Source organism: Amblyraja radiata, chromosome 9 (assembly GCF_010909765.2).
Source record: "Amblyraja radiata isolate CabotCenter1 chromosome 9, sAmbRad1.1.pri, whole genome shotgun sequence".
Lineage (NCBI taxonomy): Eukaryota > Metazoa > Chordata > Chondrichthyes > Rajiformes > Rajidae > Amblyraja > Amblyraja radiata.
The window spans coordinates 57,342,004-57,360,584 of record NC_045964.1 but is presented as its reverse complement, the minus strand read 5'-3'; the positions used below and the strand labels follow the sequence as shown (position 1 = coordinate 57,360,584).

Sequence of the window (18,581 nt, the reverse complement as noted above, 5' to 3'; positions counted from 1 at the left end):
GCTTGGTCCCATCTGCAACTCTCTTTTCCAGCTTTCTTACTAAGCGGAGGTTGGGCGATCGTTTCGCCGAACACCTCCGCTCAGTCCGCAATAACCTACCTGAACTCCCGGTGGCTCAGCACTTCAACTCCCCCTCCCATTCCCAATCCGACCTCTCTGTCCTGGGTCTCCTCCATTGCCAGAGTGAGCAACACCGGAAATTGGAGGAACAGCACCTCATATTCCGCCTGGGTTGCTTGCGTCCGGATGGCATGAACGTTGAATTCTCCCAGTTTTGCTAGCCCTTGCTGTCTCCTCCCCTTCCTTAACCCTCGAGCTGTCTCCTCCCATCCCCCTGCCCTCGGGCTCCTCCTCCTCCCTTTTTCCTTCCTTCTCCCCCCCACCCCCTATCAGTCTGAAGAAGGGTTTTGGCCCGAAACGTCGCCTATTTCCTTCGCTCCATAGATGCTGCTGCACCCGCTGAGTTTCTCCAGCATTTTTGTGTACCTTCGATCTTCCAGCATCTGCAGTTCCTTCTTGAACACATGAAAGTAAACATGCAGGTACAGCAGGCAGTGAAGAAAGCGAATGGCATGTTGGCCTTTATAACAAGAGGAATCGAATATAGGACCAAAGAGGTCCTTCTGCAGTTGTACAGAGCCCTGGTGAGACCACACCTGGAGTATTGTGTGCAGTTTTGGTCCACTAATTTGAGGAAGGACATTCTTGCTATTGAGGGAGTGCAGCGTAGGTTTACAAGGTTAATTCCCGGGATGGCGGGACTGTCCTATGCTGAGAGAATGGAGCAGCTGGGCTTGTACACTCTGGAGTTTAGAAGGATGAGAGGCAGGTCTCATTGAAACATAAAAGATTGTTAAGGGCTTGGACACACTAGAGGCAGGAATGTTGGGGGAATCCAGAACCAGGGGCCACAGTTTAAGAATAAGGAGTAAGCCATTTTGAACGGAGATGAGGAAACACTTTTTCTCTCAGAGAGTGGTGAGTCTGTTGAATTCTCTGCCTCAGAGGGTGGTGGAGGCGGGTTCTCTGGATGCTTTCAAGAGAGAGCTAGATAGGGCTCTTAAAGATAGCGGAGTCAGGGGATATGGGGAGAAGGCAGGAACGGGGTACTGATTGGGGATGATCAGCCATGATCACATTGAATGGTGGTGCTGGCTCGAAGGGCCGAATGGCCTCCTCCTGCCCCTATTGTCTGCAGATGGACTTCAAACCAAAACGTCATCTGTCCATTCCCTCCACAGATGCTGCAATGGCCCGCTGAGTTCCTCCAGCATTTTGCGTTCAGCTCAAGATACCATCTTACACGTATCAGAGGTTATGGGGAGATGGGGTTAGGGGGAAGAGATAGATCAGCCATGATTGAATGTCAGAGTAGACTTGATGGGCCGAATGGCCTAATTCTGCTTCTGTAACTTATGACCTACAGTCTCTTGTGTCTCCCTCTACAGTTCACTCTCTACACCCCAAATTCCTCCCCAGCGTCCCCCTCCCCTCCAACCCCCCCCCCCTCGGTTTCCCCCCCACCCCCATTCCCTCAGTGTCGGTACTCACCCTCGACAGCGCCCCCCCCCCCGTCCCACCACGGCCCTGGGCTCCCAGGGGTCTGGGTGTGGGGACGTGTGTGAGTGGCGGCCCACCCCTGGCATCCCCGCCTCGCCCCTGCGTCCCTTCGTCTGAGGGGTTTGGACACGCTAAAACATATTCCCGATGTTGGGGGAGTCCAGAACATGGGGTAACGCCATTTAGAACGGAGACAAGGAAACAGTTTTTCTCAGTTGTGAGTCTGTGGAATTCTCTGCCTCAGAAGGCAGCGGAGGCCAGTTCTCTGGAGACTTTCAAGAGAGAGCTAGATAGATACTCAATGGATATGGGGAAAGCAGCACCTATTGTCTATTTCATGAAATATATATATTTTGGGGGTTATTTGACTGCTTATGTGTTAGAACAATTCTAAGCTTCTGTTATGTAAACTACCAGCAGAAAGCTTGAGAATCACTTTTAATTTATTGAAAATGCAGGAGCTTCAGAGGGCCCTTACCCCCTGAACCCTCACTGGGGCACTGACCCTGGACCTTGCCGGGGGCCTAGCCAGCCTCCTGGACCCCTGGCCAATACTTCCTACTTTCTTTCTGGAGGTCAATATCATGCTTAGTCTACATTGCTTAAACATTTTGGGTCTACTGTACGAGAAGGGTTTTAAAAATAATAATATTAATATAGTGTAATTCAAGTCAAGTGAAATGAAAGTGGCAACGCTTGCAGAATTGTGCAAAAAACAACAGAACAGAACCAGTATTTACATTATATAAAAACATTTAAAAGACACAACAGCAAATTAGTAAATTCAATACAAAATAAAATAAAAATTAAAAGGTTATTAAAGCATCATGTAGGCTGGCAGTAAACATAAAAAACATGCCCTTAACAATCATGACAGAAATTCAAGCTTTAGGGCCGTAAACATGTAGGTCTGCCACTGAATCATTATATAAATACAATCAAATTCAAGTAGAATCGGTGGTGTTTAGGGGAAGATACAGAGTGCAGCATATAGCATGGTAATACATCAGTTCCAGAGACAAAGTCCAAAGATGGAGTCAATGGTGGGGAGTGTGGTCGGTGTGATGGACTGGGCTACCTCCACAAGTCTCTGCAATTTCTTATGTTCTTGAGCAGGGCAGTTGCCAAACCAAGCTGTGATGCATCCATCAATAGACTTTGTACGATACCTGTAGAAGTTTGTAAGACATGCTGAATCTCTTCCATCTACTGTGGAAGTGGAGGCACAACAACACATTGGTAATATTAATGCCAAGGAACTTGAATCTCAACCATTTCCGCTTCGGGACCATTGGCACTGACTGGGGCATGTAGTCCTTCCACCATGCTTCCTGAAGTAGATAACTAGCTCCTTGCTAGGCTGGTTTATAGCAAAGGCAAACACACAAACTGCTCACAAAGTAAGTCAGCGGATCAGGCAACATCGCTGGAGAGAAAGGATGGGTGACGTTTTGGGTCAGGACACTTCTTTAGGCAGTTCATTCAAACTAGTTCCTTTGTCTTGTTCACATTGAGGTTGATGTTATGTTGGTAAGTTCTCCGTCATCTTCCCGCACTCCCACGTCTGCACTCTGCCCCTGCCCGCAACTCTCCTGGCAACAGTGTTGTTTATTGTCACATGTACAGAGGTGCCAACAAGTCAGTGGAAAGACAATACATGATCACAATCGGCCCATTTATAGTGCAACGTTTAGTGCAAGGTAAAGTGCGATCAAGGATAGTGCGTGGTCATCATTGAGGTTCAGCATTGCTCTCTGGTTGTGGTGGAATGGTTCTGTTGCCTGATAATGGCTGGATGAAACGGGGCAGGAGGGGGGTGAGTAAGACACTCACAGTATTGTCTGGGATTTCTGTGGCGATACGATGTCCAGACGCCCAGCGCGGCGACTACAGCGAGAAGGAACATGGTGAGAACGATCATCCAACGATTCCTAGACCCTGGAGGAGATAACGTCACACAGTGGTGAACCTGGAGTTTAGTTTAGAGATACAGCGCGGGAATAGGCCCTTCGACCCACCGACCAGCGATCCCCGCACACTAACACAATCCTACACACACTAGGGACATTTTTACATTTACCAAACCAATTAACCTACAAACTTGTACGCCTTCAGAGCATTGGAGGAAACCAAAGATCTCGGTGAAAACCCACACGGTCACGTGTATGGGGAGAACGTACAAACACAATAGACAATAGGTGCAGGAGTAGGCCATTCGGCCCTTCGAGCCAGCACCGCCATTCAATGTGATCATGGCTGATCATTCCCAATCAGTACCCCGTTCCTGCCTTCTCCCCATATCCCCCCGACTCCATTACCTTTAAGAGCCCTATCTAGCTCTCTCTTGAAAGTATCCAGAGAACCTGCCTCCACCGCCTTCTGAGGCAGAGAATTCCACAGACTCACAACTCTCTGTGAGAAAAAGTGTTTCCTTATCTCCGTTCCAAATGACTTACCCCTTATTCTTAAACTGTGGCCCCTGAAACCTGTGGTTCTGGACTCCCCCAACATCGGGAACATGTTTCCTGCCTCTAGCGTGTCCAAACCCTTAATAATCTTATGTTTCAATCAGATCCCCTCTCATTCTTTTAAACTCCAGAGTGTACAAGCCCAGCTGCTCCATTCTCTCAGCATATGACAGTCCCGCCATCCCGGGAATTAACCTTGTAAACCTACGCTGCACTCCCTCAATAGCAAGAATGTCTTTCCCCAAATTAGGGGACCAAAACTGCACACAATAATCCAGGTGTGGTCTCACTAGGGCCCTGTACAACTGCAGAAGGACCTCTTTGCTCCTATACTCAACTCCTCTTGTTATAAAGGCCAACATGCCATTCGCTTTCTTCACTGCCTGCTGTACCTGCATGCTTACTTTCATAGACTGATGAACAAGGACCCCCAGATCCCGTTGTACTTCCCCTTTTCCCAACTTGACGCCATTTAGATAGTAATCTGCCTTCCTGTTTTGGATACCAAAGTGGATAACCTCACATTTATCCACATTAAACTCCATCTGCCATACATCTGCCCACTCCCCCAACCTGTCCAAGTCACCCTGCCTTCTCATAGCATCCTCCTCACAGTTCACACTGCCACCCAGCTTTGTGTCATCTGCAAATTTGCTAATGTTACTTTGAATCCCTTCATCCAAATCATTGATGTATATTGTCAATAGCTGTGGTCCCAGCACCGAGCCTTGCGGTACCCCACTAGTCACTGCCTGCCATTCAGAAAGGGACCCGTTAATCCCTACTCTTTGCTTCCTGTCTGCCAACCACTTCTCTATCCATGTCAGCACTCTACCCCCAATACCATGTGCCCTAATATTGCCCACTAATCTCCTATGTGGGACCTTATCAAATGCTTTCTGAAAGTCCAGGTACACTACATCCACTGGCTCTCCCTTGTCCATTTTCCCAGTTACCCATCTTCAAAAAATTCCAGAAGATTACTCAAGCATGATTTCTCCTTCATAAATCCATGCTGACTCGGACCGATCCTGTTACTGCTATCCAAATGTGCGGCTATTTCATCTTTTATAATTGACTCCAGCATCTTCCCCACCACCGATGTCAGGCTAACTGGTCTATAATTAATTCCCTGCTTTCTCTTTCCCGCCTTTCTTAAAAAGTGGGATAACATTAGCTACCCTCCAATCCACAAGAACTATTCCTGAGTCTATAGAACATCGGAAAAGTATCACCAATTTCTGGAGCCACTTCCTTAAGTACCCTGGGATGCAGACCATCAGGCCCTGGGGATTTATCAGCCTTCAGTCCCATCAGTCTACCCAACACCATTTCCTGTCTAATGTGGATTTCCTTCAGTTCCTCCGTCACCCCAGAACCTCTGGTCACTACTATATCAGGAAGATTGTTTGTGTCCTCCTTAGTGAAGACAGATCCAAAGTACCTGTTCAACTCATCTGCCATTTCCTTGTTCCCCATAATAAATTCAACTTTTTCAGTCTTCAAGGGTCCAACTTTGGTCTTAACTATTTTTTTCCTCTTCACATACCTAAAGAAGCTTTTACTATCCTGCTTTATATTCTTGGCTAGCTTACCTTCGTACCTCATCTTTTCTCCCCGTATTGCCTTTTTAGTTATCTTCTGTAAACATTACCCAATCCTCTTGCTTCCCGCTCATCTTTGCTACGTTGTACTTCTTCGCTTAATTTTTATACTTTCCCTGACGTCCCTTGTCAGCCATGGTCGCCCCTTACTCCCCTTGGAATCTTTCTTCCTCCTAGGAATGAACTGATCCTGCACCTTCTGTATTATTCCCAGAAATACCTGCCATTGTTGTTCCACTGTCATCCCTGCTAGTGTATCTTTCCAGTCAACTTTGGCCAGCTCCTCCCTCATGGCCCCATAGTTCCCTTTATTCAACTGTAACACTGACCCTTCTCCTTCTCTGTAGGTCGGCTATTGCATGCTATGTTGGTGGGCAGGGAGGAGTGGGGCCGAATGGCCTGTTCCTGTAGTGCATGACTCGCTGTCCCATCGGACAGAGACCCAGCATTGATCCACTCACCTCTGGGCAGGTTGTTGCATTGCAGAGTTGCAGGGACTGCGTGGCTGCTGCAGCAATCTTCTGCGACACAGGTGTAGGTGTAGTTGAGTTGCCCCGTGTTGGGCAGGTAGAGCACGGCACCGGGGAAGGTTGCGTTCTCCACGCAGGGATCCTGCGATCGCTGCTCCCACCGGTAGGTGACCAGGCAGCCGCTGACGGTGGAACAGTTCAGCGTGAGATGCGACGAGTTGCAGCTCACCTCCACGGTCGGTGTGGACATCGGCTCTGCAAGGTAGCACATTGCAGTCAATGTCAGTGTGGGGAGCAGTGCAAATCACATCATGGGTTGGCTGGAGGATCCAAGTTGGCTAATTGAGCAACTAATAAAAAGACAAGGTGTAGCGGAGCGCCCTACTGGGAGCGACCATGGATTTAGTTTAGTTTATTCCCACAGTGAAAAGGTTTTGTTGCGTGCTATCCAGTCAGCGGAAAGAATATACATGGTTACAATCAAGCGATCGGCAGTGTACAGATACTGCATTAAAGGAATATTGTTTAGTGTAGGATAAAGTCCAATTACAGATTATTCAGAGGGTCTCCAATGAGGTAGATGGGAGGTCAGGACTGCTCTGCAGTTGGTGAGAGGGCAGTCATAGAGTGATACAGTGTGGAAACAGGCCCTTCAGCCCAACTTATCCACACCGGCCAACATGTCCCAGCTTCACTAGTCCCACTTGCCCACGCTTGGTCCATATCCCTCCAAACCTGTCCCACCCATGTACTTCTCTCACTGTTTCTTAAACGTTGGGATAGTCCCAGCCTCACCTACCTCCTGTGGCAGCTTGTTCCATACACCCACCAACCTTTGTGTGAAAAGATCCCCTTCCGACTCCTACTAAATCTTTTCCCCTTCACCTTGAAACTATGTCCTCTGGTGCTCGTTTCACCTACTCTGGGCAAGAGACTCTGTGCATCTACCCGATCTATTCCTCTCATGATTTGATACACCTCTATAAGATCATCCCTCATCTTCCTGCGCTCCAAGGAATAGAGACCCAGCCTACTCAACCTCTCCCGATAGCTCACACCCTCTAGTCCTGGCAACATCCTCATAAAGTTGCTGTTCCAGCTGTTGAGGGCAAGTGCGGGCTTTGGCCCAACAGTCTTGGGCAAGGTGGCTGAGCAGAATAGGTCAGGAGGTAAAGGTACAGTCTGCTACAGTCTTCATTGATCAGCCCTTATGGACCAGTGACAACTGTTCTATTAGCTTTATGTATAAAGTCAGGGTGGTCCCACGTGTGTAAATCCTGAATTGGGTATATGGAAGTGTTGAGGGGGATATGGGCCATTGTCTGTGCCCACTGGGTCAGCATGGACAATGTGGGCTGAAGGGCCAGTCTGGGTGTTGTGCAACTCCCCACGATGCTACTCACCAACCACTCGCAGCATAAAACGGTCACATTTCCACATCTCACTCCCATAGTAGATTGTCTGCACCTCGTACGTCCCCTGGTCACTCGGCCCCACGGCCCGCAGCTCGATGAAGGCGTCCCGTCGGAAGTGGACCCTGTCCCTGTAGGACGAGTTGATCCAGTGCGGAAACTCCGGACTGTTCGACTTCCAGGCCAGGATTCCAATATTGGGATCGATCCGCACCATCACCACCTCGACCTTCTCCTGGCTGTAGTGTAGGAGAGGGAATCTCACCGTTCCACCCACAGGGATGGTGGTGATGGATCCCACAGTGGCTACCGTTCCTGCTCTGTACAGCTCCACAGTGTAGAGGCCTGCAACACAACATGCCTGTCACTGTACCTGCCTGCTTCACCACCCGCATGAAAACATTGCCCCTCACATACCTATTGAACCTGGCCCCTCACCTTCAACCCACACCTTCTTGTTTAAGTGTAGGAAGGAACTGCAGATGCTGACATTATTCCCTTATCATGTATCTATACACTGTAAATGGCCTGAGTGTAATCATGTATTGTCTTTCCGCTGACTGGATAGCATGCAACAAAAGCTTTTCACAATAGACAATAGGTGCAGGAGTAGGCCATTCAGCCCTTCGAGCCAGCACCACCATTCAATGTGATCATGGCTGATCATCCACAATCAGTACCCCGTTCCTGCCTTCTCCCAATATCCCCCGACTCCGCTATCTTTAAGAGCCCTATCGAGCTCTCTCTTGAAAGCATCCAGAGAACCGGCCTCCACCACACTCTGAGGCAGAGAATTCCAGACTCACAACACTCTGTGTGAAAAAGTGTTTCCTTGTCTCCGTTCTAAATGGCTTACCCCTTATTCCTAAACTGTGGCCCCTGGTTCTGGACTCCCCCAACATCGGGAACATTTTTTCCTGCCGCTGGTGTGTCCAAACACTTAATAATCTTATATGTTTCAATGTGATCCCCTCTCACCATTCTAAACTCCAGAGTGTACAAACCCAGCTGCTCCATTCTCTCTGCATATGACAGTCCAGCCATCCCGGGAATTAACCTTGTAAACCTACACTGCACTCCATCAATAGCAAGAATGACCTTGCTCAAATTAGGGGACCAAAACTGCACAATACTCCAGGTGTGGTCTCACTAGGGCCCTGTACAACTGCAGAAGGACCTCTTTGCTCCTATACTCAACTCCTCTTGTTATGAAGGCCAACATGCCATTCGCTTTCTTCACTGCCTGCTGTACCTGCAAGCTTACTTTCATTGACTGATGAACAAGGACCCCCAGATCCCGTTGTACTTCCCCTTTTCCCAACTTGACGCCAATTAGATAATAATCTGCCTTCCTGCTTTTGCTACCAAAGTGGATAACCTCACATTTATCCACATTAAACTGCATCTGCCATGCATCTGCCCACTCACCCAACCTGTCCAAGTCACCCTGCATTCTCATAGCATCCTCCTCACAGTTCACACTGCCACCCAGCTTTCTGTCATCTGCAAATTTGCTAATGTTACTTTGAATCCCTCCATCTAAATCATTGATGTATATTGTAAATAGCTGCGGTCCCAACACCGAGCCTTGCGGTACCCCACTAGTCACTGCCTGCCATTCTGAAAGGGACCCGTTAATCCCTTCTCTTTGCTTCCTGTCTACCAGCCAATTTTCTATCCATGTCATTACCCTACCCCCAATACCATGTGCCCTAAATTTGCCCACTAATCTCCTATGTGGGACCTTATCAAATGCTTTCTGAAAGTCCAGGTACACTACATCCACTGGCTCTCCCTTGTCCATTTTCCTAGTTACATCCTCAAAAAATTCCAGAAGATTAGTCAAGCATGATTTCCCCTTCATAAATCCATGCTGACTCAGACCGATCCTGTTACTGCTATCCAAATGTGCCGCTATTTCATCTTTTATAATTGACTCCAGCATCTTCCCCACTGCCGATGTCAGGCTAACTGGTCTATAATTAATTCCCTGTTTTCTCTCTCCCGCCTTTCTTAAAAAGTGGGATAACATTAGCTACCCTCCAATCCACAGGGACTGATCCTGAATCTATAGAACATTGGAAAATTATCACCAATGCATACACGATTTATAGAGGCACTTCCTTAAGTACCCTGGGATGCAGACCATCAGGCCCTGGGGATTTATCAGCCTTCAGTCCCATCAGTCCACTCAACACCATTTCCTGCCTAATGTGAAATTCCTTCAGTTCCTCCGTCACCACAGATCCTCTGGCCACGAGTACATCAGGGAGATTGTTTGTGTCCTCCTTAGTGAAGATGGATCCAAAGTACCTGTTCAACTCATCTGCCATTTCTTTGTTCCCCATAATAAATTCACCTTTTTCGCTCTTCAAGGGTCCAACTTTGGTCTTAACTATTGTTTTCCTCTTCACATACCTAAAGAAGCTTTTACTATCCTGCTTTATATTCTTGGCTAGCTTACCTTCGTACCTCATCTTTTCTCCCCGTATTGCCTTTTTAGTTATCTTCTGTTGTTCTTTAAACATTACCCAATCCTCTTGCTTCCCGCTCATCTTTGCTACGTTGTACTTCTTCGCTTAATTTTTATACTTTCCCTGACGTCCCTTGTCAGCCACGGTCGCCCCTTACTCCCCTTGGAATCTTTCTTCCTCCTAGGAATGAACTGATCCTGCACCATCTGTATTATTCCTAGAAATACCTGCCATTGTTGTTCCACTGTCATCCCTGCTAGTGTATCTTTCCAGTCAACATTGGCCAGCTCCTCCCTCATGGCCCGATAGTCCCCTATATACAACTGTAACACCGACACCTCCGATTTACCCTTTTCCCTCTCCAATTGTAGATTAAACCTGACCATTTATGGTCACTACCTCCTAATGGCTCCTTAACCTCAAGTTCCTTTATCAACTCCGGTTCATTACATAACACTAAATCCAGAATTGCCTTCTCCCTGGTAGGCTCCAATACAAGCTGCTCTAAGAATCCATCACTCCACAAAGTCCCTTTTTTGGGGTCCAGTACGAACCTGATTTTCCCAGTCTACCTGCATGTTGAAATCTCCCATAACAACCGTACCATTACTTTTGCTACATGCCAATTTTAACTCCTGATTCAACTTGCACCCTGTATCCAGGCTACTGTTTGGGGGCCTGTAGATTCGTCCCATTAGGGTCTTTTTACCCTTACAATTCCTTAGTTCTATCCATACTGACTCCACATCTCCTGTTTCAATGTCACCCCTTGCAAGGGACTGAATTTCATTCCTCACCAACAGAACTACCCCACCCCCCCTCTGTCTACCTGTTTGTCTTTTCGATAGGAGGTATTCTATTTGTTTTAGAATAGTTATGTATAAAGTCAGGGTTGTCCCACGAGTTTGTTCCTCCTCGTCTACCTTCACTTGCCAGTCTTTACCCCGCACCGTGGCATAGACACAAAGTGCTGGAGCAACTCAGCGGGTCAGGCAGTGACTCAGCAGAGAACGGATGGGTGACGTTTCTTTAGACCCACCACAACTCCCTTTCCAGCTTTCTCTCCCCCCCCCCCCCCCCATCAGTCTGAAGGGTCGCCTGTTCATTCCCTCCACAGATGCTGCCCGACCCGCTGAGTTCCTCCAGCACTCTGTGGTTTACTGACAATTGTCCACTCCTGACCACATGGACAGCAGCAACATACGGGCCGAGTGGCCCCTCTCCCTCTGTGTACCTGTCAGCAGCAACAGCAAACCCATGGTCTTGCAGGTAGAGCACCACATCACTTGCGGTCCAGGTCTGGGTCACGTCTGTGCTGAATCCCCCTGAGTCAAGCGACACACTGGGCTGGAGGGGAGAGAGGGAGGTGTCAGTGTCAAGGGTTGGGGGAGAGGTAGAGAACGGAAAGAGGAGCAGAGAAGGAGGGAACATGGACTGCCATCTCTCCTTCTTCTGTAACGGCGGTAGCTGGGGTTTACAGACCTGTTGTGCTGCTTTAGACTCACCTCAACACAGGGGGGGGGAGAAGGGGGGGGGGGTGAAGGGAGAGGGGGGTTGAAGGGAGTTGAAGGGAGGGGGTGAAGGGAGAGAGGGAGGGTGAAGGGAGAGGGGGAGGGTGAAGGGAGAGGGGGAGGGTGAAGGGAGAGGGGGGGGTGAAGGGAGAGGGGGAGGGTGAAGGGAGAGGGGGAGGGTGAAGGGAGTTGAAGGGAGGGGGTGAAGGGAGAGGGGGAGGGTGAAGGGAGAGGGGGAGGGTGAAGGGAGAGGGGGGGTGAAGGGAGAGGGGGAGGGTGAAGGGAGTTGAAGGGAGGGGGTGAAGGGAGAGGGGGGGTGTAGGGGGAGGGTGAAGGGATAGGGGGAGGGTGAAGGGATAGGGGGAGGGTGAAGGGAGAGGGGGGGTGTGAAGGGAGAGGGGGAGGGTGTAGGGAGAGGGGGTGGTGAAGGGAGAGAGGGAGGGTGAAGGGAGAGGGAGAGGGGGGGTAGAGGGGGAGGGTGAAGGGAGAGGGGGAGGGTGAAGGGAGAGGGGAGGGTGAAGGGAGAGGGGGGGGTGAAGGGAGAGGGGGGGGGTGAAGGGAGAGGGAGAGGGCGAGGGTGAAGGGAGAGGGGGAGGGTGAAGGGAGAGGGGGGGGTGAAGGGAGAGGGGGGGTGTAGGGAGAGGGGGAGGGTGAAGGGAGAGGGGGAGGGTGTGCGTGCATGTGCGCGCATCTGCAGACTTGTCGGTGACTCACGAGACGCCAGCATCCTGTGTGTGCCGCTGCTCTGCTCCCGATTGCATCAGCCACACACTCCTCTAGCGTCGCCGAGCAGGACGGCCGCAACATCCAGACCCTCAGCACACCATTTGACAGGCGACAAACCGGAGCCTAGCCGTCCCTTTTCAATCCTTTTTTTATTCTTTTCAGTCAGTCCACTTTTTGGTTTGTAGGGGATATGGACTTTTTAATGTGGTGTCAACTTTATTTCTAGATCCCTACCTCCTCGGTGCGGCAGCTTTTTCTCCGGGCTGCCCGTCGACCCGTCCTCGCGGCCTACCAGCGGGCTTGGAGCGCCGTTTCCTGGCGGAGACCGCCCAGCACCTCAGCCTCGGTGGCGGCACAGCGCTGGAGCGCCATCGCGGAGCGGAGCGGGCGATACCTTGCCTGGGTCGCCGCGCTGGGGCTCCGGTGAGCTGTGACCGCCGAGAGCAACAGCTCCGGGCTGCGGGTCTGTGGAGCGGAGAGGCGGCGCCGACTTTAACATCGGGAGCCTGGGAGCTCCAACCCGGCGCGGCCTTGTCGGCTTCGGAAGCCGCGGTCTCCAACCAGGATACGGCTGTTCCAGGTGGCCCAGCCGCTGAGAGGACTCTCCCGACGCTGGGGCAAGACCACCAGGTGAGAACGGCCAGGAACATCGGGCCTCCGTAGAGGCAATAGCGGTGGCCTCAATAGGCCTGACTTTGGGGTGAACTTGGGGTTGAGGCTGGACATTGTGCCTTCCTCCACAGTGGTAACCATTGTGGGGGGATGACTTTTTTGTCTAATGTAATCCTGTAAATCTGTGTCCAGGATGGCTGTCGGAAGGGAGAGTGGACGCTGGCGCGCTTTGGCTGCGCTGTTCTCTCTTCACATTGTGTTTTTGATTTTCTGTTTTTGGACTGAATTTTGTTTTTAATTTATGTCTGATGTCTTTATTACTTATTTTATTCTGATTATATGTTTTTATTCCTATTAATCTAAGTAAGGTGTCCTTGAGATGACTGAAAGGCGCCCATTAAATAAAATGTATTATTATACTTCTGTTAATTCTTGTTAAACAATAACATATTTATAAATTTTCACGCTGGTAAGAGAGGGGGGGAGAGAGAAGAGAAGGGGGAGAGAGAAGAGAAGGGGGGGAGAGAAGAGAGGGGGGGGGAGAGAAGAGAGGGGGGGAGAGAAGAGAGGGGGGGGGGAGAGAAGAGAGGGGGGGGGGGAGAGAAGAGAGGGGGGGGAGAGAAGAGAGGGACCGAGAGGGAGGGAGAGAGATATATAGAGTGGGCAGGGAAACAGCCCCCTGTGAATGTGTGTGTGGCGACCGGCGACCACCCCCTACACACACACACCCGGGACAAGTTACACTTTTACCGGGGGGAGGGTGGATAGGAGCCGGGATAACTCACCAGTAACGCCGGAGATCCTGGACACTTTCTCGGTGATATGTGTTTGGGAACTTGTGTGTGTGGCCCCGCAGCCGGGGCTGCTCGCTGCCTGCTCTAAGTCACTGCTCAACGCGCGCCCTGCTCTAAGTCACATGCTAATTTATGCTAGGTACACAAAATTGCTGGGGAAACTCAGCGGGTGCAGCATCTATGGAGCGAAGGAAATAGGCGACGTTTCGGGCCGAAACCCTTCTTCAGACTGATGGGGGGCGGGGGGAGGGGAGGAGCCCGAGGGCAGGCGGATGGGAGGGTGGGAGGAGACAGCTAGAGGGTTAAGGAAGGGGAGGAGACAGCAAGGGCTAGCAAAATTGGGAGAATTCAATGTTAATGCCATAAGGACGCAAGGTCCCCAGACGTAATATGAGGTGCTGTTCCTCCAATTTCCGCTGTTGCTCACTCTGGCAATGGAGGAGACCCAGGACAGAGAGGTCGGATTGGGAATGGGAGGGGGAGTTGAAGTGCTGAGCCACCGGGAGTTCAGGTAGGTTATTGCGGACTGAGCGGAGGTGTTCGGCGAAACGATCGCCCAACCTACGCTTGGTCTCCCCGATGTAAATCAGCTGACATCTAGAGCAGCGGATGCAGTAGATGAGGTTGGAGGAGATACAGGTGAACCTTTGTCGCACCTGGAACGACTGCTTGGGTCCTTGAATGGAGTCGAGGGGGGAGGTGAAGGGACAGGTGTTGCATTTCTTGCGATTTATGCTAATGTGTGTGTGTGTTTAACCTGCTGTGGGGTTTGACATAGATACACTATCCCTGCTTCATCCTGGATCCTCTGATCTACATTTATACTAATTCTGTGATCACACGGTTCACCTCGACTGAAGAGGGAATCTACTTTCCCGTGCCGCTATCACCAGCTGCTTCCGCCCACAGTCTGGTCGGGAAAGGAGGGAGAGAGGAGTGGGGAAGAAGAGAGAGGGAGGAAAGAAGAGAGAGGGAGGAAAGAAGAGAGGGGGAAGAGAGAAGAGGGGGGAAAGAAGTGAGGGGGGAGAAGAAGAGAGGGGGGGAAGAGAATAAAGGGGGGGGGAGATAGATAGAGTGGGCCAGGAAACAGCCCCCACCGAGTGTGTGTGTGGCGACCAGCGACCACCCTGTACACACACACACCCGGGACAGGTTACATTTTTAACGGGGGGAGGGTGGATAGGAGCCGGGGTAACTCACCAGTAACGACGGACAACTGAGATCCAGGACACTCTCTCTGTTGTATCTGTACGCGGGCAACTTGCTGTGCGCTTTAAACCAAAGATAAACCGTGGCTCCAAGGTGGGTTTTTTATCCACAGTGTTGGTTTCTCAGTTCTTGCTTCATCGCCTCACCTATGTATGGGCGGTGGTAATTCAGCGATGTATTTTCAGGTTGAGAAAATGCATCGTTTCCTTCACTACGTAACCCTCACCCTATAGTAACCTGTAGTCACCTCTGGAGGATCTTTTCCCTGGGACATCCGGTGTTGTTGTTACTGTTCCTAGCTGCCTCTGCCCACAGTCTGGTTGTCTTTGTATTTTTTGTTATGTTTAGAGTGTGTTTGTTTGTGTGTTTTCAGTATTTTATGTGGGGGAAACGGGTGGGGCAAGGGGGGGGGGGGCGTCATTCAGTGGATGCGAGGATGTGACTATCATCCCAGTCGCGGCCTCTCCTGCCGGGACCGGACCACAGCTTCAGCAGCGGCGGCGCTGGGCTCGATACATCGTGGGGCGGGCGAGGCCTTTACGTGGTGACGTTTCACAGAGTGCTGGAGTAACTCAGCGGGTCAGGCAGCATCTGTGGAGTAAAAGGATAGGTGACGTTTCGGGTCAGGTCTGAAGACGGCTGCTGACCATAAACGTCACCCATTCCTTCTTCTCCACTGATGCTGCCTGACCCCCTGAGTTACTCCAGCACTTTGTGTCCATCTTCCACCCATCACCCGCCAGGCTTGGTCCCACCTGCACCTCTCTTTTCCAGCTTTCTTACCCCACCCACCCTCCCCTACGCCATCAGTCAAGTTGGGAAAAGGGGAAGTACAACGGGATCTGGGGGTCCTTGTACATCAGTCTATGAAAGTAAACAAAGGTATACAAAAATGCTGGAGAAACTCAGCGGGTGCAGCAGCATCTATGGAGCGAAGGAAATAGGCGACGTTTCGGGCCAAAACCCTTCTTCAGACTGATGGGGGGTGGGGAGGAGAAGGAAGGAAAAAGGGAGGAGGAGGAGCCCGAGGGCGGAGGGATGGGAGGAGACAGCTCGAGGGTTAAGGAAGGGGAGGAGACAGCAAGGGCTAGCAAAACTGGGAGAATTCAACGTTCATGCCATCCGGACGCAAGCAACCCAGGCGGAATATGAGGTGCTGTTCCTCCAATTTCCGGTGTTGCTCACTCTGGCAATGGAGGAGACCCAGGACAGAGAGGTCGGATTGGGAATGGGAGGGGGAGTTGAAGTGCTGAGCCACCGGGAGTTCAGGTAGGTTATTGCGGACTGAGCGGAGGTGTTCGGCGAAACGATCGCCCAACCTCCGCTTAGTCTCCCCGATGTAAATCAGCTGACATCTAGAGCAGCGGATGCAGTAGATGAGGTTGGAGGAGATACAGGTGAACCTTTGTCGCACCTGGAACGACTGCTTGGGTCCTTGAATGGAGTCGAGGGGGGAGGTGAAGGGACAGGTGTTGCATTTCTTGCGGTTGCAACGGAAAGTGCCCGGGGAGGGGGTGGTACGGGAGGGAAGGGAAGAATTGACAAGGGAGTTGCGGAGGGAGCGGTCTTTGCGGAAGGCAGACATAGGGGGAGATGGGAAGATGTGGCGAGTGGTGGGGTCACGTTGGAGGTGGCGGAAATGGCGGAGGATTATTTGTTGTATTTGCCGGCTGGTGGGGTGAAAGGTGAGGACCAGAGGGACTCTGCCCTTGTTGCGAGTGCGGGGATGGGGAGAGAGAGCAGTGTTGCGGGGTATGGATGAGACCCTGGTGCGAGCCTCATCTATGGTGGCGGAGGGGAATCCCCGTTCCCTGAAGAACGAGGACATTTCCGATGCCCTGGTGTGGAACGTCTCATCCTGGGAGCAGATGCGGCGTAGGCGGAGGAATTGGGAGTAGGGGATGCAGTCTTTACAGAGGGCAGGGTGGGAAGACGTGTAGTCCAGATAGCCATGTGAGTCAGTTGGTTTGTAGTGTATGTCGGTCAGAAGTCTGTCCCCTGCGATGGAGATGGTGAGGTCAAGGAATGGTAGGGAAGTGTCGGAAATGGTCCAGGTGTATTGGAGTGCCGGATAGAAGTTGGTGGTGAAGTGGATGAAGTCAGTCAGTTGTGTGTAGGTGCAGGAGGTGGCGCCAAAGCAGTCGTCAATGTAACGGAGGTAGAGGTCGGGGATGGGGCCCTGGTACGTATTGAACAAGGATTGTTCACCGTACCCGACAAAGAGGCAGGCGTAGCTGGGGCCCATGCGTGTGCCCATAGCTACGCCTTGTGTTTGGAGGAAACGGGAGGAGTCAAACGTAAAGTTGTTGAGGGTGAGGACCAACTCCGCTAGGCGGAGGAGAGTGTCAGTGGCTGGGTATAGGTTGCTCCTCTGGTCGAGGAAGAACCAGAGGGCTTTGAGGCCATCCTGGTGGGGGATGGAGGTGTAGAGTGACTGGACATCCATGGTGAAGATGAGGGGGTGAGGGCCCAGAGAGTGGAATGCGCGGAGGCGGCGGAGAGTGTCTGAGGTGTCTAGAACATAGGTGGGGAGGGATTTGACCCAGGGGGATAGTATGGAGTCAAGGTATGTGGAGATGAGTTCGGTGGGGCACGAACACGCAGAGACAATGGGTCTGCCAGGAGAGCCGGGTTTGTGGATTTTGGGGAGAAGGTAAAAATGGGCCGTGCGGGGCTGGGGAACGATGAGGTTGGAAGCTTGGACCTCTGACTGACTTCATCCACTTCACCACCAACTTCCATCTGGCACTCCAATACACCTGGACCATTTCCGACACTTCCCTACCATTCCTTGACCTCACCATCTCCATCGCAGGGGACAGACTTCTGACCGACATACACTACAAACCAACTGACTCGCATGGCTATCTGGACTACACGTCTTCCCACCCTGTCCCCTGTAAAGACTCCATCCCCTACTCCCAATTCCTCCGCCTACGCCGCATCTGCTCCCAGGATGAGACGTTCCACACCAGGGCATCGGAAATGTCCTCGTTCTTCAGGGAACGGGGATTCCCCTCCACCACCATAGATGAGGCTCGCACCAGGGTCTCATCCATACCCCGCAACACTGCTCTCTCTCCCCATACCCGCACTCGCAACAAGGGCAGAGTCCCCCTAGTCTTCACCTTTCACCCCACCAGCCGGCAAATACAACACATAATCCTCCACCATTTCCACCACCTCCAACGTGACCCCACCACCCGCCACATCTTCCCATCTCCCCCTATGTCTGCCTTCCGCAAAGACCGCTCCCTCCGCAACTCCCTTGTCAATTCTTCCCTTCCCTCCCGTACCACCCCCTACCCGGGCACTTTCCCTTGCAACCGCAAGAAATGCAACACCTGTCCCTTCACCTCCCCCCTCGACTCCATTCAAGGACCCAAGCAGTCGTTCCAGGTGCGACAAAGGTTCACCTGTATCTCCTCCAACCTCATCTACTGCATCCGCTGCTCTGCTCTAGATGTCAGCTGATTTACATCGGGGAGACTAAGCGGAGGTTGGGCGATCGTTTCGCCGAACACCTCCGCTCAGTCCGCAATAACCTACCTGAACTCCCGGTGGCTCAGCACTTCAACTCCCCCTCCCATTCCCAATCCGACCTCTCTGTCCTGGGTCTCCTCCATTGCCAGAGTGAACAACACCGGAAATTGGAGGAACAGCACCTCATATTCCGCCTGGGTTGCTTGCGTCCGGATGGCATGAGATGGACCTCAAACCAAAACGTCATCTGTTCATTCC

General features: G+C 51.4%; 2 protein-coding genes across 3 annotated transcripts in view; both read right to left on the bottom strand.

Annotated features, from left to right (window-relative positions):
- The window catches only part of ccdc88c (coiled-coil domain containing 88C), a 445,054-nt gene that overhangs the window by 250,985 nt on the left and 175,488 nt on the right, over positions 1-18,581 (bottom strand). The window lies entirely within an intron of this gene.
- On the bottom strand, positions 2,872-14,847 carry LOC116977169. Of its 2 annotated transcripts, none has more exons than XM_033027536.1 (5): positions 14,832-14,847; positions 11,223-11,335; positions 7,506-7,859; positions 6,094-6,357; positions 2,872-3,498 (listed from the first exon to the last, which is right to left on the bottom strand). In XM_033027536.1, the coding sequence occupies exons 2-5, from the start codon at positions 11,269-11,271 to the stop codon at positions 3,302-3,304; spliced, it is 864 nt and encodes a 287-aa protein (XP_032883427.1). In that variant the 5' UTR covers positions 11,272-11,335; positions 14,832-14,847; the 3' UTR covers positions 2,872-3,301. The 2 variants fall into 2 exon arrangements, with proteins under 2 accessions (XP_032883427.1, XP_032883426.1); XM_033027535.1 differs by lacking the exon at positions 14,832-14,847 and adding an exon at positions 13,623-13,684.

Bases quoted from the DNA above. Each gene is read 5' to 3' on its own strand.
- LOC116977169 (XM_033027536.1), bottom strand. From the start codon at position 11,271: ATGTGGTGCTCTACCTGCAAGACCATGGGTTTGCTGTTGCTGCTGACA. The intron at 6,358-7,505 runs GTGAGTAGCATC...GCTACCTTGCAG, and splicing joins TTTTATGCTGCGAGTGGTTG to AGCCGATGTCCACACCGACC. The intron at 3,499-6,093 runs GTGAGTGGATCA...TATCTCCTCCAG, and splicing joins ATGCAACAACCTGCCCAGAG to GGTCTAGGAATCGTTGGATG.